This window comes from Salvelinus fontinalis, chromosome 38 (genome assembly GCF_029448725.1).
Source record: "Salvelinus fontinalis isolate EN_2023a chromosome 38, ASM2944872v1, whole genome shotgun sequence".
Classification (NCBI taxonomy): Eukaryota; Metazoa; Chordata; class Actinopteri; order Salmoniformes; family Salmonidae; genus Salvelinus; species Salvelinus fontinalis.
Window position 1 is genome coordinate 23532016 of NC_074702.1, and position 26217 is coordinate 23558232.

The window sequence follows — 26217 nt, forward strand, 5'->3', positions numbered from 1 at the left end:
AGTGTTAGGAATTAAATTAGGCCACTTTGCTGGTTGGCTATGCATTCGTTTTAAACTGGTCTGCAACACTAGATGCATAACTTTGGCATAAGTGTAGCATACTGTACACTTTAGCCTCTACGCTTCTGAGTGTGGACATCTCCACACTTGTCGTAGATTCCAGAAGACCTAACAGTCCTTTTACATAAGATTGTTGCATAAACTTAATTAGAATTTAGGCTGCTCTACTAAAGTGTGTTCAGTTTGATTAAATGTTTGCTACGTTGCGTGACGGTTTGTACTAAATGATATGTTTCCCCAAAACGTTCAACGTTCTTGAACAGACTTTGAGGTACGTCGCAGACACCGATGCCTCAATCAAGCTAAACACTTTCTTGTCCGCTTCGAGGAAAACAACACAGAGCCACCGACGAGGACTGTGTGCTCCCGATCTCTGTGGCCAACATGAGTAAGACATTCAACGATGTCAACCCTGGCAGCCCAGATGGCATCCCAAGCCAAATCCTCAGAGCATGTGAAGACCAGCTGGCTGGAGTGTTTACTGACATATTAAATCGCTCCCTATCCCAGTCTGTTGTCCACACTTTCTTCAAGATATCCACCATTGTTCCTGTACCCAAGAAAGTGAAGGTAACCGAACTAAATGACTATCGCCCCATAGCACTCACTTCTTAGACACTGTCACTAGCCGGCTTCCACCAGGTACACTACCCTGCACCTTAAGAGACCGCTGCCTTATGTATATAGAATCATTGAACACTGGTCACTAATGTTTACATACTGTTTTACCCACTTTATATGTATTTACTGAATTCTAGTCATGGCTCATCCTATATATGTACAGTGCGGTGAAAAAGTATTTGCCCCCTTTCTAATTTTCTCTACTTTTGCATATTTTTGATATGGAATGTTATCAGATCTTCAACCAAAACCTAATAAATAAAAGATAAAGTGAACCTGAGTGAACAAATAACACAACAATGACATACATATTTAATTTATTTCATAAACAAAGTTATGCAACACCCCATGTCCCTGTGTGGAAAAAGTAATTTCCCCCTTACACTCAATAACTGGTTGTGCCACCTTTAGCTGCAAAGACTGCAACCAAATGCTTCCTGTAGTTGTCGATCAGTCTCTCACATCGCTGTGGAGGAATTTTGTCCCTCTCATGCATGCAAAACTGCTTTAACTCAGCGACATTTGCGGGTTTTCAAGTATGAACTGCTCATTTCAAGTCCTGCCACAACATCTCAATTGGGATTAGGTCTGGACTTCAAATCTGTTGCTTTTTAGCCATTTCCATATAGACTTGATTGTGTGTTTTGGATCATTGTCTTGCTGCATGACCCAGCTGCACTTCAGCTTCAGCTCACAGACGGATGGCCTGACATTCTCCTGTAGAATATACTGATACAGACCAGAATTCATGGTTCCTTCTATTAAGGCAAGTCATCCAGGTCCTGAAGCAGCCAAGCATCCCCAAACCATCACACTACCAACCCCATGCTTGACCATTGGTATAAGGTTCTTACTGTGGAATGCAGTGTTTGGTTTTCGCCAGGCATAATGGGACCCAATTATATTTTTGAATCATCTGTCCATAGAACATTCTTCCAAGAGTCTTGATGATCATCAAGGTACTTCCATGTGTTTTTGGCAAACTTCAGTCAACTTTTTGGACGACATGGGTCGCATGATGCCTGGCGAAAATCAAACACTGCATTCCAATACCTTGCAAAGAAGGGCACCTATTGATAGATGGGTAAAAAAAAAGCAAGTGAGTAAGTTGAAGTTATTAATTCCATCTCGGATGGTGTATCAATACACCCAGTCACTATAAAGACTTTTAAACAGTTACAGAGTTGAATGGCTGTGATAGGAGAAAACTGAGGATGGATCATCAACATTGTAGTTACTCTACAATACTAACCTAATTGACAGAATGAAAATAAGGCAGCTTGTACAGAATAAAAATATTCCGAAACATGCATTCTGTTTGCAACAAGGCACTAAAGTAATACTGAATACAAAGTGTTTTGTTTGGGGCAAATCCAACACATTCAAGCATGGAGGTGGCTGCATCATGTTATGGGTATGCTTGTCATCAGCAAGGACTAGGGAGTTTTTTTAGGATAAAAAGAAACGGATTAGAATTAAGCACAGGCAAAATCTTAGAGGAAAACATTGTTCAGTCTGCTTTCCAACAGACACTGGGAGACAAATTCACCTTTCAGCAGGACAATAACCTAAAACACAAGGCCAAATATACACTGGAGCTGCTTACCAAGATGACATTGAATGTTCCTGAGTGGCCTAGTTACAATTTTAACTTAAATCAGCTTGAAAATCCATGGCAAGATTTGTAAATGGCTGTTTAGCAATGATCAACAACCAACTTGAAGAATTTTTTTAATAATAATGTGCAAATATTCTACAATCCAAGTGTGCAAAGCTCTTAGAGACTTACCCAGAAAGACTCACAGCTGTAATTGCTGCCAGAGGTGATTTTAACATGTATTGGCTCGATGCTTGTCATCGGGCAAGGACTAGGGAGTTTTTTGGGATAAAAAGAAACGGATTAGAATTAAGCACAGGCAAAATCTTAGAGGAAAACATTGTTCAGTCTGCTTTCCAACAGACACTGGGAGACAAATTCACCTTTCAGCAGGACAATAACCTAAAACACAAGGTCAAATATACACTGGAGCTGCTTACCAAGATGACATTGAATGTTCCTGAGTGGCCTAGTTACAATTTTAACTTAAATCAGCTTGAAAATCAATGGCAAGATTTGTAAATGGCTCTTTAGCAATGATCTACAACCAACTTGAAGAATTTTTTAAATAATAATGTGCAAATATTCTACAATCCAAGTGTGCAAACCTCTTAGAGACTTACCCAGAAAGACTCACAGCTGTAATTGCTGCCAGAGGTGATTTTACATGTATTGGCTCAGAAATGTGAATACTTATGTAAATGAGATATTTCTGTATTTCATTTTCAATAAATGTGCAAACATTTCTGAAAACATGTTTTCACTTTGTCATTTTGGGTTTTGTGTTTATTGGTGAGAAAAAAAATAGGATTTAATCCAATTTCAATTCAGGCTGTAACAAAACAAAATGTGGAATAAGTCATGGGGTATGCATATTTTTTAAACGATTTTTATTTTACCATTATTTTGCCAGGTAAGTTGACTGAGAACACATTCTCATTTACAGCAACAACCTGGGGAATAGTTACAGGAGAGAGGAGGGGGGATGAATGAGACAATTGTAAAGTTTCTGAAGGCATTGTATAGTATATATACAAAGCTATGTACTTGCCTAATAAATGTTGATTTTATTTTATTTGCTCCATTTGGTGGGTGTGGCGGGGTGTGGCTTGAACAATGAGTGACGTATTTAAATAGCAGTGGCCATGCTGACAGCGTTCCCCAACCCCTTTTTTCAACTGGTCGCTCAGAACAGCACCTTTTTCGTTTTAATTGAACATTACACATCATTCTGTCATATGGATGCAGCCCTAGTATCTGCTGAGTACTTCCTTATGCCATTGAAAATCTGAGACATTGGTCATGTCCGAATACCCATTCTTGCTAAATAGTAGGCATTTTGGGTATGGGAAATAGAAGGTTTTGTAGTAGGCCTATGCGATCATTTGTTTTGTATACTTTAAATGCCAGGATGTCATACTCCGGGGTTGTCAAAACTTGGTCCTCGTGGCCCCGATTTTTTTGTTGCCCAGGCACTACACAGCTGACACAAATAATCAACTAATCATCAGGCTTTGATTGTTTGAATCAACTGTGTAGTGTCAGGGCAAAAACCAAAACGTGCACCCCTTGGGGTCCTGAGCACAGAGTTGGGGAAACGCTGTCATATTCATTTTGGCTTTTCCTCTAGTTGAATTTTCTGCACACTATTGAGGAAGAGAATCGTCTTTCGAGACCCAAGTGTGTTTGATAACAGCTGATAATCAGATAGGCCTTTGATGATCCGCTGTACCAAAATTAACGAATGGCGGAACGCAATTGTGCAGTTCTAGGTCCCAAGAAACAAAGAGATCTTCTGTTGAATCTAAAAATTAATCTTGATGGTTGTAAAGTCGTCGAAAAATAAAACTTTGAAGGACCTCGGCGTTACTCTGGACCCTGATCTCTCTTTGACGAACATATCAAGACTGTTTCAAGTCTATGTAACATTGCAAAAATCAGAAACTTTCTGTCCAAAAATGTATCCATGCTTTTGTTACTTCTAGGTTAGACTACTGCAATGCTCTACTTTCCGGCTACCCGGATAAAGCACTAAATAAACTTCAGTTAGTGCTAAATACGGCTGCTAGAATCCTGACTAGAACCCCAAAATTTGATCATATTACTCCAGTGCTAGCCTCCCTACACTGGCTTCCTGTTAAGGCAAGGGCTGATTTCAAGGTTTTACTGCTATCCTACAAAGCATTACATGGGCTTGCTCCTACCTATCTTTCCGATATGGTCCTGCCATACATACCTACACGTACGCTACGGTCACAAGACGCAGGCCTCCTAATTGTCCCTAGAATTTCTAAGCAAACAGCTGGAGGCAGGGCTTTCTCCTATAGAGCTCAATTTTTATGGAATGGTCTGCCTACCCATGTGAGAGGCGCAGACTCAGTCTCAACCTTTAAGTCTTTACTGAAGACTCATCTCTTCAGTGGGTCATTTGATTGAGTGTAGTCTGGCCCAGGAGTGTGAAGGTGAACGGAAAGGCTCTGGAGCAACGAACCGCCCTTGCTGTCTCTGCCTGGCCGGTTCCCCTCTCTCCACTGGGATTCTCTGCCTCTAACCCTATTACAGGGGCTGAGTCACTGGCTTACTGGTGCTCTTCAATGCCATCCCTAGGAGGGGTGCGTCACTTGAGTGGGTTGAGTTGCTGACGTGGTCTTCCTGTCTGGGTTGGCGCCCCCCCTTGGGTTGTGCCGTGGCGGAGATCTTTGTGGGCTATACTCGGCCTTGTCTCAGGATGGTAAGTTGGTGTTTTAAGATATCCCTCTAGTGGTGTGGGGGCTGTGCTTTGGCAAAGTGGGTGGGGTTATATCCTTCCTGTTTGGCCATGTCCGGGGGTATCATCAAATGGGACCACAGTGTCTCCTGACCCCTCCTGTCTCAGCCTCCAGTATTTATGCTGCAGTAGTTTGTGTCGGGGGGCTAGGGTCAGTTTGTTATATCTGGAGTACTTCTCCTGTCTTATCCGGTGTCCTGTGTGAATTTAAGTATGCTCTCTCTAATTCTTTCTTTCTCTCTTTCTTTCTCTCTCTCGGAGGACCTGAGCCCTAGGACCATGCCTCAGGACTACCTGGCATGATGACTCCTTGCTGTCCCCAGTCCACCTGGCCGTGCTCCTGCTCCAGTTTCAACTGTTCTGCCTGCGGCTATGGAACCCTGACCTGTTCACCGGACGTGCTACCTGTCCCAGACCTGCTGTTTTCAACTCTCTAGAGACCGCAGGAGCGATACTCTTAATGATCGGCTATGAAAAGACAACTGACATTTACTCCTGAGGTGCTGACTTGCTGCACCCTCGACAACTACTGTGATTATTATTATTTGACCATGCTGGTCATTTATGAACATTTGAACATCTTGGCCATGTTCTGTTATAATCTCCACCCGGCACAGCCAGAAGAGGACTGGCCACCCCTCATAGCCTGGTTCCTCTCTAGGTTTCTTCCTAGGTTTAGGCCTTTCTAGGGAGTTTTTCCTAGCCACCGTGCTTCTACACCTGCATTGCTTGCTGTTTGGGGTTTTAGGCTGGGTTTCTGTACAGCACTTTGAGATATCAGCTGATGTAAGAAGGGCTATATAAATAAATTTGATTTGATTTTGCAGTCCAAGATGGTGTAGTAGTGCAGACGTGTTTTGTTCGTCCTCTCGTGTACTTTTGTATTTTTTGTCTCTTTTTGTATATATTTCAATTTTATTTTCAATCTCATTTCCAATTTAATTCAATTATACCTTCCGGTAACCTGCCTCACCCAATGTGATATGGAACCGCTATTATTTTTAATTTTTAGACCTTATAGCAAGAACCACCTAGCCATCAGAATCTAACCAGCTAATTAGCTACACGCTATTTAGTCATTGTTAGCCACTGCTAGCAGCCATTACCTTCTGCACAGATACCAGCCCTTTAAAAAAAAAATTGCCTGGATAATACTCGCCAGCCTACCAGTACCGGACTGTCTCTCCACTACAACGCCGGATTCATGCCGTAATCCCTGGACCATTACTCCTGATCTTCACAGCTAGCTAGCACCCACCGTGTTACCCAGTATCGAAGCTATCCCTGAGGCCCACCTCCCAGCCTACTCAGTTGTTCACCCGGACTCCACCCAAACAGGCTAGAACCAACTACTCCACCGGATCCTTGCCGTAAGCTCTGGACCTTGGCACCGGATCACCGCTGCTACCGAGTGGCTATGGTGGCTAACGCCCCTGCCCCGAAGCTAGCACCAGATAGCCGTGAGCCAGGCGCATCTCCAGGCTAGCAAACTAAATTACTACAACTACAATACCTCTTTCGCCATCTGGCTTGGATCCTTTGTCGACACGGCGCCCCGCTGCACCACCACGACTGGGCTGCCGACGAATACTCCATCTGCTGTGCCTTCAACCGGCCTCCGTTGGACGTCGGAGCAGACGCTTCTAATAGCCCCGGGCTACTAACTTTAAACGCTGTGTTGCCCGCGTAGAGGCGACTACTCCGCGGCTTCCCTGTTACATCTATTGCTGCCCCCTGGACCCTATGATCACTTGGCTACATAGCTGATGCCTGCTGGACTGTCCATTAATCACGGTACTTAATTCTGTTTATTTTTGTTTATCTGTCGGCCCCAGCCGCAAACTCAGTCTCTGTGTGTAGTTAACCGACCCTCTCAGCCCAGTCATCGCCATTTTACCTGTTGTTGTTTCAGCTGATTAGCTGTGGTTGTCTTACCCGTTGTTGTCTTAGCTAGCTCTCCCAATCAACACCTGTGATTACTTTATGCCTCGCTGTATGTCTCTCTCAATTGTCAATATGCCTTGTATACTGTTCTTTAGGTTAATTATCATTCTTTTAGTTTACAATGGAGCCCCTAGTTCCACTCAGCATACCTCTGATGCCTCCTTTGTCCCACCTCCCACACATGCGGTGACCTCACCCATTATAACCAGCATGTCCAGAGATACAAACTCTCTTATCATCACTCAGTGCCTGGGCTTACCTCCGCTGTACCCGCACCCCACCATACCCCTGTCTGCACATTATGCCCTGAATCTATTCTACCACGCCAAGAAATCTGCTCCTTTTATTCTTTGTCCCCAACGTTCTAGGCGACCAGTTTTGATAGCCTTTAGCCGTACCCTCATCCTAATCCTCCTCTGTTCCTCGGGTGATGTGGAGGTAAACCCAGGCCCTGCGTGTCCCCAGGCACCCTCATTTGTTGACTTCTGTGATCGAAAAAGCCTTGGTTTCATGCATGTTAACATCAGAAGCCTCCACCCTAAATTTGTTTTACTCCGCCAACCCCGATGTCCCTGGCTTAGGAAGGCCACCAAAAATTCTGAGATTTCCAAACCCAACTACAACATTTTCCGTCAAGATAGAACTGCCAAAGGGGGAGGACTTGCAATCTACTGCAGAGATAGCCTGCAAACAGTTCGAACTTCCAATTTTAAAAATGAATCTCTTCAGAAATAAGTCTCTCACTGTTGCCGCCTGCTATCGACCCCCCTCCGCTCCCAGCTGTGCCCTGGACACCATATGTGAATTGATCACCCCCCGATCTAGCTTCAGAGTCGTTCTGTTAGGTGACCTAAACTGGGATATGCTTAACACCCCGGCAGTCCTACAAGCTAAGCTAGATGCCCTCAATCTCACACAAATAATCAAGGAACCCACCAGGTAGAACCCTAAATCCGTAAACATGGGCACTCTCATAGACATTATCCTGACCAACTTGCCCTCTAAATACACCTCTGCTGTCTTCAACCAGGATCTCAGCGATCACTGCCTCACTGTCTGTATCCGCTATGGGTCCGCGGTCAAACGACCACCCCTCATCACTGTCAAACGCTCCCTAAAACACTTCTGCGAGCAGGCCTTTCTAATCAACCTGGCTCAAGTATCCTGGAAGGATATTAACCTCATCCCGTCAGTCGAGGATGCCTGGTCATTCTTTAAAAGTAATTTCCTCACCATCTTAGATAAGCATGCCCCGTTCAAAAAATGCAGAACTAAGAACAGATATAGCCCTTGGTTCACTCCAGACCTGACTGCCCTTGACCAGCACAAAAACATCCTGTGGCGGACTGCACTAGCATCGAAAAGTCCCCGCGATATGCAACTGTTCAGGGAAGTCAGGAACCAATACACGCAGTCAGTCAGGAAAGCAAAGGCTAGCTTTTTCAAGCAGAAATTTGCATCCTGTAGATCTAACTCCAAAAAGCTTTGGGACACTAAAGTCCATGGAGAACAAGATCACCTCCTCCCAGCTGCCCACTGCACTGAGGCTAGGTAACACGGTCACCACCGATAAATCCATGATAATCGAAAATGTCAATAATCATTTCTCAACGGCTGGCCATGCTACTCCAACCCCGGCCAACAGCTCCGCTCCACTGTGCCTTTAAACAGCTTGGAAAATTCAAGAAAATGATGTCATGGCTTTTGAAGCTTCTGATCGGCTAATTTATATAAATTGAGTCAATTGGAGATGTACCTGTGGATGTATTTCAAGGCCTACTTTCAAACTCAGTGCCTCTTTGCTTGACATCATGGGAAAATCTAAAGAAATCAGCCAAGACCTCAGAAAAAACATTGTAGACCTCCACAAGTCTGGTTCATCCTTTTGAGCAATTTCCAAATGCCTGAAGGTGAGAACATTCATCTGTATAAACAATAGTACGCAAGTATAAACACCATGGGACCACGCAGCTGTCATACCGCTCAGGAAGGAGACGCGTTCTGTCTCCTAGAGATGAACGTACTTTGGTGTGAAAAGCGCAAATAAATCCCAGAACAACAGCAAAGGACCTTGTGAAGATGCTGGAGGAAACGGGTATAAAAGTATCTATATCCACAGTAAAACAAGTCCTATATCGACATAACGTGAAACGCTGCTCAGCAAGGAAGAAGCCACTGCTCCAAAACCGCCATAAAAAAGCCAGACTACGGTTTGCAACTGCACATGGGGACAAAGATCGTACTTTTGGGAGAAATGTCCTCTGGTCTGATGAAACAAAAATAGAACTGTTTGGCCATAATGACTATCGTTATGTTTGGAGGAAAAAGGGGGACGCTTGCAAGCCGAAGAACACCATCCCAACCGTGAAGCATGCGGGTGGCAGCATCATGTTGTGGGGGTGCTTTGCTGCAGGAGGGACTGGTGCACTTCACAAAATAGATGGCATCACAAGGATGGGAAATGATGTGGATATATTGAAGCAATATCTCATTACATCAGTCAGGAAGTTAAAGCTTGGTCGCAAATGGGTCTTCCAAATGGACAATGACCCCAAGCATACTTCCAAAGTTGTGGCAAAATGGCTTAAGGACAACAAGGTCAAGGTATTGGAGTGGCCGTCAGAAAGCCCTGACCTCAATCCCATAGAAAATTTGTGGTGAGAACTGAAAAAGTGTGTGTGAGCAAGGAGGCCTACAAACCTGACTCAGTTACACCAGCTCTGTCGGGAGGAATGGGCCAAAATTCACCCAACTTATTGTGGGAAGCTTGTGGAAGGCTCCCCGAAACGTTTGACCCAAGTTAAACAATTTAAAGGCAATGCTACCAAATACTAATTGAGTGTATGTAAATTTCTGACCCACTGGGAATGTGATGAAATAAATTAAAGCTGAAATAGATATATTCTCTCTACAATTATTCTGGCATTTCACATTCTTAAAATAAAGTGGTGATCCTAACTGACCTAAGAGGGAATTTTTACTAGGATTAAATGTCAGGAATTGTGAAAAACTTAGTTTTAATGTATTTGGTGTATAAAAACTTCCGACTTCAACTGTACTTGAGGGCCGGATCACCACATCTGGGGTTTTGGGCACCTACCTTCAGGGGGCTCCACAACCAGGGGTTGGAACCAAAATTATTTTCCAATCGTTTCGTTCTGAACAGAACCACATTTTTTTCGTTTCGTTCCATTGTTCCAGCCAGCAAAATATGGTTCTGAACTAGTTTGAACCCCCAAAAAGTACCGGTTTATATCGTTCCTTACTGTTCCTTTTTTAACTTGTGATATCAACAGTTTTTTACATTTAGTTCATTAAATTACTTTACCAATCAATGCGGATAGAGCAGGCAAAGTAGTTGTTTACATATGTGATGGACAGACAAGTGTAGCCTATGGTGCAAGATGCGACTGATATTTTGTTGGTGGGGAAGGAAAAGAGCGAGAGAGGGTTGTGGAGGAGGCTTGAAGTGCTGGGCATCTTGTTATGACATGCATTATCTGAATTAGGTCCACTGAATTATACCTAAGAGGACAGGCTTCTATGGAAGAACTTTGAATGTCCTTGAGCTAGCTATCTAACAAGCTTGTGTGTGTAGAGTGGCACCAGAATTAAAAACACATCTCAGCTTTTTGTAGTTAATAAATCCTTTTTGAAACATTATAACTAGGCCTATTGCATCCTTAACTAGCATTTAAAAAGTTAATCGATTCTTCTCAAGCTAATTAAAAATCTCTCTCCCTATCTTCTGAATCACGATTCTAATGTCAGTACAGTAGCCTATGCTTTGGAGGAGGGATGGGCAGGTACCCTAAATGCGTGCACACTCTTACAAAGATTTCAGCTTGCAGGCAGACACTGGAATAAGTTTCTGAGTGACAGAGTGAGGGTTTTGCATAGGCGCTTTGTTGCATTTTCTTGTGGGACTAGTAAAAATGCCTGCAACTTAAAAGAAGGTTATTAACTGGTTCTTGTGCTTTTAAAATAACAGTTCTGTTCCCGGAACAGTATGGATTATTTTTGTTCCAAGTTCTATTTCTGTTCCTTGAAAATGTTTGCTATTTTTCTGGTTTTCGGGGGTCCTGCAATTCTACACATTTTGTCATGGCTTATGATGCGAGCATATGCTAAAATCCAGGGGGTGGTTCAGAAAAGTCAGTTTAATAACACTTTTCTGTGGATATTTTGTCTCAAATTTTCAGCATAATGACCAACCACCAAGACAACTGGTAGAGTAAGTTCAAATGTAATATTACTCAACATTCTGGCTTGCAGAGGTCCTGAGAAGACCTTTCCAAACATTTTATTGTATTGTGTCAGACGGTGACTAGCTATCAAGCTATCAACGGATGATGTATCAGGCTACATACAGTGCCTTCCAAAAGTATTCATACCCAATGACTTATTCCACATTTTGTTGTGTTACAATCTAAATTCAAAATGGATTAAATATTTTTTCCCTCACCCATCTACACACAATAACTCATAATGACAAAGTGAAAACATGTTTTTAAAAATTGTTGCACATTTATTGAAAATGAAATACAGAAATATCATATTTACATGTGTATTCACGCCCCTGACTCAATACATGTTAGAATCACCTTTGGCAGCGATTACAGCTGTGAGTCTTTCTGGGTAAGTCTCTAAGAGCTTTGCACACCTGGATTGTAGAATATTTGCACATTATTATTTTTAAAATTCTTCAAGCTCTGTCAAGTTGGTTGTTGATCATTGCTAAACAGCCATTTTCAAGTCTTGCCATTGATTTTCAAGCCGATCTAAGTCAAAATTGTAACTAGGCTACTCGGGAACATTCAATGTCATCTTGGTAAGCAATTCCAGTGTATATTTGGCCTTGTGTTTTAGGTTATTGTCTTGCTGAAAGGTGAATTTGTTGATCCATCCTCAGTTTTCTTATATCACAGTTAAACTATGTAACTGTTTTAAATACACCATTGGCCTCATGGTGAATCTCCCTGGTCCTTCTGATTGAATCTCTGTTTGAAATTCACTGCAGAGATTGAGAGACCGTACAATCATTTGTATGTGTGGGGTACAGAGATGAGGTAGTCATTAATAAAGAATGTTAAACACTATTATTGCAACTTATTATGTGACTTTTTAAGCACATTTTTAATCCTGAAATAATTTAGGCTTTTCACAACAAAGGTGTTGAATACATTTCTAAAAACATAATTCCACTTTGACATTCTGGGGTATTGTTTGTTGGCCAGTGACACAACATCTCAAATTAATCCATGTTATATTCAGGCTGCAACACAACAAAATGTGGAAAAGGTCAAGGGGTGTGAATACTTCCTAAAAAGACTAGTCTTCACTTTTATCTCACATGAAATGCACCAACAGCCTCAGCAAATAATATTTGCAAACATGATTGGTTATGGTAACGTCGACTACTATGATCTGACTGGCATACTGTGTCTTTGGTGTCCAGTGATAATCTAATGATGTTTCTGTAACCTACAGTATATCTCATGATTTGGACCCCAGAATAGGCTTTATAAACCATTAAATGGCCAACAGGCCTAGTAAGAGTTTCAAGATATTTTTCACTGTGGTGACTGTTCTGTAGGAATGATACAAAAAATACATATCACATCTTAATTTAAGAAGTTAATTATTTGTTTATTATTCATTTATTTAAGTATTTCTATCTCCAAGATTCACCCACCCGAAAAATATAAATTCCGGCTTATTCAAAAATGAAATGAAGGAATTGTTATTGACCGCATCAAAGGAATGAATCAACAAAATCAAAGTGGCAATAATCATAATCATTATTACAATAATAGTTAAATAATCAGAATATCCACATTCATAACAAATCCATTTACAATGGCAATACACTCTTCAATATCACTCTTCCATTAATATACACAAATCCCCGAATGTCTGTCCTTTTTAAAACAAAAATAGAGGGGTTGGGGGACTATGGCTTGTCAAGGGGTATGACTATGTGTGACCTGTGGGGTTGAAAGTTCAAGGGTGAGGGAGGGTTGGCGAGTTGGAGGCACACTTAATAGAACTTGAAGAAATGGCTAATAACATGGTGTTACTTGCATGGAAGAGTTGCTTCACAAGTAACAGTGTGATCTGAACCAAATGTTCAGCCTGACAGAGGGGTCTATGAGAGGCAGAGTTCGGGGAACTAAATTGGAAAGATTAGATAAGGGTTGTCTGGATAATTATATACATCTGAATGACAACCATTGCAAACATTTAATGTAGAGAAAATGTAAAACTTAAATCAAATAACAAGGAAGAATCATAATAGTTACAGGAATTCAAAAAAAAGGAGATGGAGGTCACTGTAAATATTATCTTAGTTATTCTATATACTGTATATGTACAAACATTGCTTGGTCACCCAAATATAATTTTTAAAAATGCCTCAGTTGATGAGAAAATGAGTGCAAGCCAGAGATTGTTTTGAGAGGCATAATTAGGTTTGTAGGTGTTCAGAGGTGTCAGATTGGTCAGTGTCTGCACAGAAAGTGCTTCCCAGACAGCTGTCCTTTAAATTGCCAGTGTGAACCTCTCCACTCCAACATTTCTCTTTGAGTAGTCAAATATGTCATTTACGAGAGAGAGATTAGAGGATCGAGGAAAAAAACTGTACACCCTGCATATACAAACAAACTGTATATACACATAGACATACTATATATACACACACATATCCAGTATATACACAACAACTGTACACACACTGTATGTACACACACATTCAATCACTTAAAAGGTATGAACCTCTAATCTCTCGCTCTTTTGATGTGTCATTTTTCAGTGGTCAGAGGCGAAGGAGGGCACAGGGTTTTATTTAGCTTCTGTGTCAGTGGAGTCCATACAAAGAAATCAAATGGAAGTTATACAGAAACTTGGCTCCAGAATTCGGTCTCACCACACTGGAAAAACATGATAAACTCGCATCTGCTCCACTAAGCTTACATCAGAGACTGAAATAGGAAAACAAAAACGTGATGGTAAGGATGTCCTCTTCTAAGGAGTTTTAGATCGTCTGTAAAATGGAGAGCTCCCCAGCGATTGTCAAGTAGAGAAACAACATCCATCCTCACATGTCTCTTCCAGGGATTACAAGAGAGAAGTGGAGGGGTACAGGTCACTGCAACGTGCAAATCATTGTGAGGGGAGCAGGTAAAACAACAGTTTGTGTTTTTATCCATCACAATCCCAGGGCAATCTTTCTCCACAAAAGGGTAATGTTCCATAAGATTGTCTTAAGAAAAATCAGTTGATATAAAATTGATCATTTCTGGACTGTCATTAGATACTAGAGTCTTGTCATTATCAAGAAATAAACATTTGCTCAGGAAGATTTCCAATGAATAGTTTTTGTAGTACTACGGTAAGAATAAGCATTATTATAGAAATATAAATCATAGCATTGTCTACATTTTTCAAAGTTTTAATTGAAGCAATATTTTGTTTTGTAGCAGTTTCACTTGTAATAGGCTGTGCATAATTAGTTTCCTTTAAATGTAAAACGAATAGAGATAAAGAAGAAAGAACAAAACAGAAACCATGGGAGATATGAACAGGAGCAGACAAGGCAAAAAGGGGTGAACATAAACGGAGGTGGTTGAAAATGGTTAAGAATAGATAGAAAGAGAAATGGGTAGATAGTGGGTGGACTGTAGAAAATGTTAGGAAGGAAAAATGCAAGAAACAAATTGTGAGATCTTCGAAAAATGTAAGGAAAGAAAAATTACAGCACCTTTGAAATGCATCTTACGCACAGTAGCTCTCCCTCATTTAATTTACTGCTCAATCCCAAAAAGGTTAATATCATGTCAATCTGCATAGCTGTTCTTCACATGCTTGATGAGCCAACAAAACCATTTCCCGAGATTGGCACGTCTTTAAAAGAAAATCAAATATCTAATCACAAGCATCAAATACAGATTGTCCAGCCATCCAATCAGAGAGAGAGGACCCAAGTAAAGTAGGGTAAATAACACAGCAGATCCTTACATGGTCAGCTGTGGCTCTGGACTATCCTTAAGGTCAGGAGAATTGGACCAATGGCCCAACTTCTCCCTTTGTCAGCCAATCGCATCACGAGAGAGCGCTCTTGATATATGGCCAGGCCATGCGGGCTGCCCATGTTGCCTCAGCCAATTAGGTTCCAGATTGTCCTCCACGAAGCTGCGTGATTGGCTAAGAGGAGAAAAGGAAGACAGAGAGAGAAGGAACGGGGAGGTGCTTGATGAGTTGCTATCCAATCATAGCCATCCCACTGGGCACAGACGTCATTTCAAAGTCTAATTTTGATTTACATTTGGTTGAGTTGTCAACTAAAGTGAATTTAATCCATGTCATTGGATTTAGGTTAAAAGTAGGGTGAAAAAAATACTACATTCCCTAACGTCCCTAATGAAATTCATAACTACATCACATTTAGCCTTTTTGTTTAAATGATGTGGAATCACTGTTGATTCAACCAGTTTTTGCCCAGTGGGATAGATCTTGTAATAGATGGACCAACCACTGTATCTGATGGCAGTCACTCCAAAGTTGGATTAATCTCTGTCAGTTTGCGTTCAGCTCTGAGGCAATTATTTGTTTACCTGAGTCTCTCAATTCTGCATCTCTGAGGTATATTAATGGCAATGCTCATATATCAACCAGTGACCCTGTATAGTCCCATATCTTTACTCAATGCAGATGTAAAGCCCTAGCTGCTTTAAAGGCCATTTTATTACTGATATGAATGTTTTGGCACTCGAAAGGTAGCCCTATTAGCTGGCTTAAGCTAACTACATCAAACTCTCCCTATTAATAATCACACCAACTTTTAATTCAACACTCATAGCTAAATATCTCTCATATCTCTGAATCTCACCCACTCTACGTTATGGCTAATCCCCTAGTACTGATCGACACAGCATTGGCAGAGGCATTTTGACCCTATACACTAAGTTCCAAATCCTAACTTGAGATCTGCATGTTAAACTCAGACTTACTCGTAAAGCATGATGCCAATGGGAGAACTGCAAAAATAGAAATCAAGTTAGGATTTGGCCCTTAGTAAATTGACTCTTAATCAAATAAAAGAGTTAAATAAGACTGATGATGGGTTCTGCAAAACCAGGACTGTCTGAAGCATGTTAATGCTCTTGAGACGCTAAGCCAGCTAAGGAAAGTTATCCAACTAGTTATAAAGCACCACCAGTGTGAATCTAAAAGGGCCAAAATGAACCCAAGTTCACATCTAAACAAAGATTACAATGGACAAGTTATACACAAAACAAAAGGACATGACAACACAGTATAACAGTATTCACTGACAGGTGATATCTGAACAGTTGACACAAATCAATGAATTCCTTTAAGTGCATTGTGTAACATGTTTTAGATTTGAAATACTCTTTACTAACGATGCCCCAAACAAACTTTGTTTTCTCAAAATGTTGTTACATTAGCATTCATCATGCTCAGCTGAATGGTACGTTAACTTAAAATAGTCCCTCGAAACGACATGAAGAAAGTCTATGCCACATACAAATTTGTCTGATCACTGTTTGACTACTGGCCAAAATGTCATTATCTGAGACCCAGGCACTTAAGGCTAGACTTAACTGGCTACCCCAAAATAAGAATCAAATAAATAGCTTGTGGTACTAAACAGAAAAAGCCATGACAACAATTTTGGAAGTGTACTAGGTGTTACAAGTGACTACGTTATATGCCTGGACACTGAAGGTCCAAAAATAACATTCCTTTTATATTTTCAACCACTTATTAAAATTGCTGGTAAACTTTTTACCTGACAACTTTGCTGTTGTCTCATTTGGTTTAAGCACCCTACTTGACCCAGCTCCCACTCCATTAAACAATTGCACACATAGGGACACGACACACACATAACAGACAAACAGACAAATACATAAAAGAAATAGGTTACCTTGACAATAACAGACAGAGTGAGAGAGACAGACATACAGACAGTGGGAAACATGAGAGGCAGTGCTATAACACACACACTTGATTTGGAAATGGCACTGTTTGTGTCTGTAGCACCAGTTGATCACACACAGGTTCTGAGTTTGAGAAGAGAAAACATTGCACGAGTCCAGTCCACAAATGGGAAGTCCCTTAATTAACACATTTTTGAAAACATCACACACTTTCCTTAGGCCATGTCTGTGAAATCCCAAAAATGAAACCGTATTCTGCTTGTTCTGCACTCTACAGTTAGTCTGCATTTCAAAAAGCATAGTTATTTTGGGATCTTGATTAGACTGTTTATGTACTATCATCAAATAATATAATCTTTCTGTCAATATCATCCCCGCCTGTTATTTGAAAACCCTGTTAAAATACACTCAAAGGCACTAAGGAAACCAAACTACAAAGCCAGATGACCACATCTACCAATGAAATTTGAGAGCTGGAGTTTTCAGGACAGGAAATGACAAGATCTTTATCGATGGAATTATGGGATACTACACGCATGTATATAGTAGGATGCTATTGGCTACTGAGAAGTCTTTGGGGAGTGAGATGTTATATAGTGTTTGCTTACGGTCTATATTTGATTAAACAAACACACAAAGCAAAATCTCACGTAGTTGCTTGGTTTGGTGATTAGGCCTATGCCAGTGTTTGATAGGCTCTATGGTTTGATCGATTGAAACAGTACATGAGGATCCCACAATGTCAACGATAACTAAAAGGTATCATTATCTTGTCCTGCAAGACAGATACTGACCAAAGCCCAGTTTGAGCATGACGGAAATGAGGTCCATTGGAAAGCCCTTTTGTTGTCTTGTGTGATAATGCTGAACGTACTGTACAGTTAAATGTACAATGACTGCTGCCCCCCACACATTTCTTCTCTCTCTGGTTTGAGTACACATAAAAGAAACTGGAAAGATTGCAGTCATCTCATCCTCCTCAAAAAAGGAAGGAAATGTGGCAAGACTTTTTTATTTGTGTCTTCTCTCTCTGATTTGGTTTTGTGTTGTTTTTGACCTGCTCCCTCTCCTCTATGCCCAGTCCTGCTGTTGCAGTGCTCTCAGCTGCCTCCGTGCTTGTCACTGGGGAGGATGTAGGGTTGCCACGGAGCTCTCCATTCTGGGGTGGATTGGGGTGGAGATGAGGAGTAGGGGGAGGAGGAGGGTCTACGGATGGGGAGGGGACTCCATTCTCATTCCAGGGCAAGCCGGTGGAGGAGATGCCCGAGGAAGAGATAGTAGGGTCAGGATCAGTGGTCATCCCTCCTTCTTTTTCGCCTTCTTTTTCTCCTCCTCCTCCTCCTCTTCCACCTTCAGTATTCACACAGGGGTCTGCTGAACCCAGGGAGGAATGCTGGGCCCCCTAGCAAGACAGAGAGAGGGAGGGGAGAAGAGGAGTAGGAGAGGGGAGAGATGGGAGTGGGAGAAGGGGCATTCAGTGGGGGATTTGTGGCATGGACAAGGGTGTAAAGGAGTCAGCCAATCCAGGAAAGAGCGAGTGAGGCAATATAAAGAGTAATATATGAAGCAGGAAATGTGTAGAGAGAAGGCAACAGGAAGGATGGAAGGAGAGGGAGATATGAACAAGCAAGGAATAATCAAATAAAAAGAGGAGGCCAGTGAAGAACAAACAGGTGGGTAGAGGAGAGAGTAAATAGGTGAATCAGTTACGAATGTAGAAAGAAAAGAATGGAGGAAATAGTGTGGGGTGATGTGGGTCCCGGTAGGAAAGGATCAAAGCAGGAGGTAAAGAAAGAAAGGGTCATGTGAGAAAGCAAAGGGAGTAAGGGAGGGAGAGAAATAAGTGACAAGGGATGGGAGGAACAACGGAGAAAGAGAAATAGAGGAAAATGAGTTACAGAGCAGAAGTATGAGGTACACCAATAGAGATGGACAGCATAGGAGAGGGGAAACAGTCAGAAAAAGAAAAGGTGGAAGGAATTACAATCTCGGGTTGACCAACATGTCAGAGTGGCTTGATCTTCGTATGATGCTGAGTTAGAAGCTTGTACTAGTCAGGGACGGGTGTCAAAAGGAGTCCGAGCAGTCAAGTAGAATGAGAGTTGTGTCAGTCTTAGCCAATGAGATTAATTTCAAGGAATTTCTATACATTCTAATTTGTATTATAAACTGGGTGGTTCGAGCCCTGAATGCTGATTGGCTGACAACCGTGGCATATCAGACCATATACAATTACGTTGGTAACCAGTTTATAATAGCAATAAGGCACCTCGGGGTTTGTGCTGTATGGCCAATATACCACGGCTAAGGGCTGTATCCAGGCACTCCGCATTGCGTCGTGCTAAGAAAAGCCCTTAACCGTGGTATATTGGCCTTATATACCCCCTCGTGCATTACTGCTTAAATATACTGTAGTAAAGGCTTGAAAACCATGGTGACACAAATAGTTATGACTCTATAACTTGATACAATTGTGTCACCTTAATTAATCTTACTCACTTTAAAATCCATGCACATTTCAGGTTTAGCATGGTGTTTGCTAAGCTTTCAGTCAATTGACCTTTGTCAGAGCAAAACTTTCACAGAAAGAAGAAAATAAATAAAGAATAAAAAGATTTCACCGAAAGCTTAGCTAAGACCACAATAAATGTGAAGAAATTCAATATTGTTTTTTCATGCACCTTAGTTACCTTGTCAAGTGTGTGGTTGATTCCCACACGTCATTGAACCTTATAAGTACTTTAACATTTAAATAGTAATAAGTACTTTAAAATAAAACATTATAGATGATAATATTATAGTATTGTATTATTATAATAGTCTAACATGCAGATGGGTTACTGTAATTCTTAGAACTCTAGATGCGAATTGGAGAACATAATGACTAAATACTGATCTACAAAGCTAGAATAAGAAGCTAGTATTCAAGAGCTCTTGAATAAAATCTCAACTGTGTCTAACCCACCAATCAGAATTTCTAACCCATACCCATTGACCAATTTATCAATGGATGCTCATTAATTTACCAAATCTGTAAAGCACTGGGTTGGAATTTGTAATAAGCGAATAAGTCAAAGTTTGGTTTTGCTATCTATCCTTACCTACATTGGCGCAGAATAACGTCATTGCAAATACCAGATTGATTTCAGTTCTTAATTAAATCAAGCTCTGAATGCAAGTCATCATGTCCAGTCCTGTTCAGTACAGTCTGTGTTAGAGCAGTAGGAAAGAAAATAGCTGGGTTATTGGCACTGATGGAGGTTGTGTTAGATTGAGGAAATAGTGTCGAACGTATCCAAGTAGAAACAGCAATGTGGAACAATTTAAAAGATTTCTACACAAACAGAATCTGAATTGACGTCTCTACTGAGACGCCAAGACATTTTCTCAAATGTGTAATAACTTTATTGAACATTAAGGACTAAAGACCATTCATATGAATGTACCAAGGATTATGAAGTCTGAAGATGTGAACGAAGCACTGGAGAAGTGAAAGTCAGAAAAAAGGTATTTCAAGAGGGTTTTATGATCTGCATCCAGTACAGAAATTAGTCGGAAAAAGGCCATTTGTTTTCAAAACTAATTAGCATTATCAGGGTGGGTGTATCCATTGTGTGTAGCAGGTGTTTCCATCTCTAGAAAGAGAACAAAAAATGTCCTCCAAAAAGTGGAATTGAACTGGCAGACCTTTTCTCTTCTCACTCAGAACCTTGTAAAGCACACGGCGATAACCAATTTCAACAGATATTACCGTTAGCATACATGCTAATCCCATTCCCTACTTGGTGCTAGCAACAGTAACAGGAAATGTGTTATGGAAACAAGGGGAACAAGTGGTATTTCTCTACCAGTGCTGGATTACTTTTAAACCAGTTCTACAAAAATTACTACAAACCCTTTCACATTATTTATCCAAGTTTAACCAGACATGCCAATACAACTGGGAAAGTGTGTGAATATCTTATGATAAGAAAGTTAGCTAGCTGCTAGGTAGCCAACCTATGCTAATAAAAGAAGCAGCGATCCAGTCAACTTAACAAACGTGCATCACTCACTGTTAAAGATCCATATGTGCAGAGTTTGCTTACTTGAACAACTTGGTGTTTATGTTTGTATAAAAGCTGCAACTAATAAAAGTTAGGAAATTGTAGACAAAAACGACACATAGTGGATGAATTGTGCAATGTTAAGTGCATTGTTAGTATGCTTTGGTAAGCAATTCTCAAATGTTCTTACCCAGCAACATGAATAGGAAATTATTAATGAATTACTGTTTCAAACTAGGCATATCATTGTGGAAATTAGACGTACAAACCAACCAAATATTCCATAACAGCAGTAGATGACTGACATACATATAAAGGACACTAGACAACTCTCCAAGTATGACCCAGAGCAAAAATTACAATAATACAGTACTGGTGACACACTTGATCAAACTCACAATGACAATACATGAATATTGGATCAACTTATGAGCTCAGGTGCCATATACATACAGGACACATACATACAGGAATATATAAACAAACTCTCAAAGAAACACACACATTGACATATACGCACACCAGTTGTTAATTTTCAGGAAAGGATTGTGTCAGATACGGAGATTTCCCATAATTCCCGTCATTTATTTTGGGGAGTGGTGGGAGGGGATGGGAGGGGAGATGAGTCGAATTGAATGGATATGTTGATGACCCACTGTAACGTGTTCCTCTGTGAGACACGTGCAGTGTGTGTAGGTGAGATTGTGTTGATTTGAGCAGGGGTATTGTTGTATATGGTTGTAGTCAGTTACCTTGTTGATATTGGTTCTTGGAATAGAGCCTACTTATATGTATTACTGCAGCAGAGCCATCAGTGTTTGTACGTGTACCTAATAGAGTATCTGAATTGTCAAGCTTTTTGCCATAACTAGAACTAACTAAGGCCTGGGTTCAATCAGATCGATCATTAACCATCGTTAACCAGCGTTGGCCAACATCTGCATAGCAAATGTTTTATTATACCTACCGCGAGCTGACCTATCGGTGAGCGGGTACTTTTGTCCGTCACAAACCACTCCCTTACTTGTTATCCCTACTGCATTAGAAGTTCAAAACACCGCTAGAAATTGTAGGCTCTATCGATGTTAGAAATAATGACTCTCAAATGTCAATCCATTTATGTTAGGCTATACATCTCTATACATTAGCCTATCAATCTCATTTGAGTGTTTGATTGGTAACGCGGCTGCATAAACCTCTAATGCGGCTGCATGGAATTTGTCGGATTACGTTGAGTGTGGTTTCGTTGCCACTTGTGGATTTGACAACTCTAACGCAGTTCCACCTCCGACACCGCTAAACAACGGCTATTTGGCTGTCAATCTGATTGAATCTAGACCTAAGTATATATTACTACCATCAATATTCTGATCAAACAGTTTGATTATCATCCCAAAACAACACAGGGAATTGAAATAAAAAAAGTAGTGGAGAGATGAACAAGGATGAAGGATGTGAAGAAGGATGAAGGAGTTGCAAGGTTTTGCAAATGCCAACATTTGATAATAGTGGAGCATTGAAATGGAGCATTGAATTAAACAGCTGAACATTTTGATGCATTTCGGTCAGGAATTCTACCATTGATGCTGGAGTTTTATGGTTTGAATTCAGAGGGTAAGCATTTACCTACTGCAAAGAGTTACACGTTTAGGAAGTCTCCGTATATGACTGAATTTGTGCAAACAATGTTGGCATACTTGTCTGAGTGGTGTAAGAGTCACATACATTGATGTATATAGTATGTGTATTTTAAATCTGTACAATACATAAATCCAAATGTCCTATATATAGTGCTACACTGCACAGTGCCTTTGGAAAGTATTCAGACCACTTTACCTTTTCCAGATTTTGTTATGTTGCAGACTTGATTAAATAGTAGAAAATTGATTAAATAGTTCCCCCCCCCCCCCCATCAATCTACACTCAATACCTCATAATGACGAAGCAAAAACAGGTTTTTAGTTCATATTAAAAAAAATAAAAAAAAATGGAATATCACATTTTTATAAGTATTCAGATTACAGCCTCGAGTCTTCTTGGGTGCTATGATGCTACAAGCTTGGCACACCTGTATTTAGGGAGTTTCTCCCCTTCTTCTCTGCAGATCAACTCAAGTTCTGGCAGGTTGGATGGGGAGCGTTGCTGTACAGCTATTTTCAGGTCTCTCCAGAGATGTTCGATCGGGTTCACGTCCGGGTTTTGACTGGGCCACTCAAGGACATTCAGAGACTTGTCCCGAAGCCACTCCTGCGTTGTCTTGGCTGTGTGCTTAGGGTCGTTGTCCTGTTGGAAGGTAAACATTTGTCCCAGTCTGAGGTCATGAACGCTCTGGAGCAGGTTTTCATCAAAGATCTCTCTGTACTTTGCTCTGTTCATCTTTGCCTCGATCTTGACTAGTCTCCCAGTCCCTGCCGCTGAAAAACATCGCCAGAGCATGATGCTACCACCATGCTTCACCATAGGGATGGTGCCAGGTTTCCTCCAGATGTGACGCTTGGCATTCAAGCCAAAGAGTTCAATCTTGGTTTCATCAGACCAGACAATCTTGTTTCTCATGTTCTGAGAGTCCTTTCGTTGCATTTTGGCAAACTCCAAGCAGGCTGTCATGTGCCTTTTACTGAGGAGGGGCTTCCGTCTGGCCACTCTACCATGAAGGTCTGATTGGTGGAATGCTGCAGAGATGGTTGTCCTTCTGGAAAGTTTTCCCACCTCCACAGAGGAACTCTAGACCTCTGTCAGAGTGGCCATCGGTTCTTGGTCACCTCCCTCACCAAGGCCTTTCTCCCCTGATTGCTCCGTTTGGCCGGGCGGCCAGCTCTAGGAAGAGTCTTGGTGGGTTCAAACTTCTTCCATTTAAGAATGGAGGCCACTGTGTTCTTGGGGACTTTCAATGCTGCAGAAATGTTTTGGTACTCTTCACCAGATCTGTGCCTCGACACAATCCTGTCTCGGAGCTCTACAGACAATTCCTTCGACCTCAAGGCTTGGTTTATTCTCTGACATGTACTGTCAACTGTGGGACCTTATATAGACAGGTGTGTGCCTTTCTAAATTATGTCCAATCAATTGAATGTACCACAGGTGGACTCCAATCAAGTTGTAGAAACATCTCAAGGATGATCAATGGAAACAGGATGCACCTGAGCTCAATTTCGAGTCTCATAGCAAAAGGTCTGAATACTTATGTAAATAAGTTCATGGTTTTAATGTTTTATACATTTGCACAAATTTCTAAAAACCTGTTTTGGCTTTGTCATTATGGAGTATTGTGTGCAGATTGCTGAGGATTTAAAAATAAATGAAGGCTGTAACGTAACAAAATGTGGAAAAGATCAAGGGGTCTGAATACTTTCCAAAGGCACTGTCCAGCCTGGCCTCAGACTAGATGTAAAAGTAAATGAAAATCCGGCACTCAAATTAGTATGAAATGTTATGTTTGGTATGGTTACATCAGGCCGAAGGTTACTTAAGGCAAAAATTAAAGGATAGTAGTTGGTCGGGGTGGATGGTTGAGCGTATAGCTACTTTGCAACTACTTAGCATGTTAGCTAACCCTTCCCCTAGCCCTTTCACATAACTCCTGACCTTAACCTTAACCCCTAACCCCTAGCCTAGCTAACATAGCCACCTAGCTAACGTTAGCTTTAACCACCTAGCCACCTACTTAACATTAGCCACAGCAAATTGGAATTCTTAACATATCATACGTATTGCAAATTTGTAGCATATTTTATGAATTGTAATATATCATACGAAATGGATGATGGACATCCACATATTAGTACATACCATATGTAACGATCATACTAATTTGAGTGTCCCAGATTTTTGTTTACTATGTTATGTCTACCCCAGAACCTGGGTTGATATTTCAGCTCCAGCATTTATTGATTTTCTTTTACAGTAAAGCTCGACATTATTCAAATTGCTGTTGACAAAATCAAAATAACCAAAATAATGTGAACAATAGGTAAAGAAAGAATATTGCCGTTTATAAGACGTGCGATTTTCTGTATAAGACATGTCTGTGTAAATCAATTAGTGCTTCTGTTGGTGCTGCATACGGACAGTGATGCACATACAGTACAGTGGAGGAGTCAAAGTGAAGAGGCAGAATGTATGGATGGAGAGAGGCAGTACCACTGAAGTGTATGCTGGTTGGTTTATTACCTTTGTACTCGGGGTGGGACGGGCGCGAGACGGGGCTGCACTAGGATGGATTGGCGCCTCCCCTAAGAGAAATCACCGTATCTCATCAACACAGGAGAAGAGGAGAGGAACGATAGAGAAAAGGAGGAGAGGAGAGGCTAGGCATGTGTGCACTGAAGAAAGTAAAAGGTAGAAGTTGGGTGTCGAGGGTTGAGGAGCATTAGGGATACTCAACGCCCACAGGACACACACAAACACAAAGGAACACACACCACATTCGCGCCAACACAAACCCAGCAGCCTGAAAGCACAAGAGGGCCCAACATGTCAACCAAGTCTGCATGCTGAGGAAGCAAACCAAGGCTGTTGATACACACATGCAGCAGTAAAGATGGTAAGTAACCAACTTTTGCAAGCCAGAACGTGAGGCAGCTTTATGTACAAGTACACCCACCGGACAGGATGCTACTCAATCGCAGGGGCATAGCCCCCAACCTATCTCCTTAATGCTGAGCCAAGCAGAGACACATTGGGTCCTGTTTTAAGTCTTTGGCCGGGGATCGAACTCCCAACTTTCCAATCTCAGGGCGGACACTAACAACAAGGCCACTGAGTTGGTTTCATTGATCCAAAGACTGAAAAGTCTTAACAAGAAAAATGGTATCTCTGATCTCTTCTGAAGCTGAGGGGTTAGAAGTTGAGGCGAAAGGTCATGCTACTGCTAAACATGCAGTAATCATTGGCAAAAGTAATACACATGACTATTACTGCAACAAGGAATAAATAGTATTAAAAAACAGAGTTAAACAATATAAATATGCATACACATAAAAAATGTTGAATGACACATAACACATACAAGATTATAGAGACAGTAGATAACTGATGTAATAGGGATAACCAGGTAAAGTGAGACATGCATTATATTCACAATGATGCATGGAACATACAACATTAAGTTGGAGAGGATATGTAGAGTACAACATCCAAAGGATGATTTATTTGTTACGAGTCATTACAAGGACTGGTCGATCTACTGTACTTTCAAGAGTGCTACCACTAGTTGCTGCC

General features: G+C 41.1%; 1 protein-coding gene across 14 annotated transcripts in view; it reads right to left on the minus strand.

The window, feature by feature from the left end:
- Positions 1-12617: 12617 nt before the first annotated feature.
- LOC129837290 (ras/Rap GTPase-activating protein SynGAP-like) overlaps positions 12618-26217 on the minus strand; it is a 109110-nt gene continuing 95510 nt past the window's right edge. For 9 of the 14 annotated variants that reach the window (XM_055903324.1, XM_055903322.1, XM_055903326.1 and 6 more), the window contains one exon: positions 15098-18353. In XM_055903324.1, coding sequence (XP_055759299.1) covers positions 17931-18353 — 423 coding nt within the window. In that variant the 3' untranslated portion in view covers positions 15098-17930. Of the gene's footprint in view, positions 18354-25167; positions 25230-26217 lie in introns of all 14 variants that reach the window. The other 5 variants (XR_008756700.1, XM_055903328.1, XR_008756699.1 and 2 more) reach the window with 5 other exon arrangements.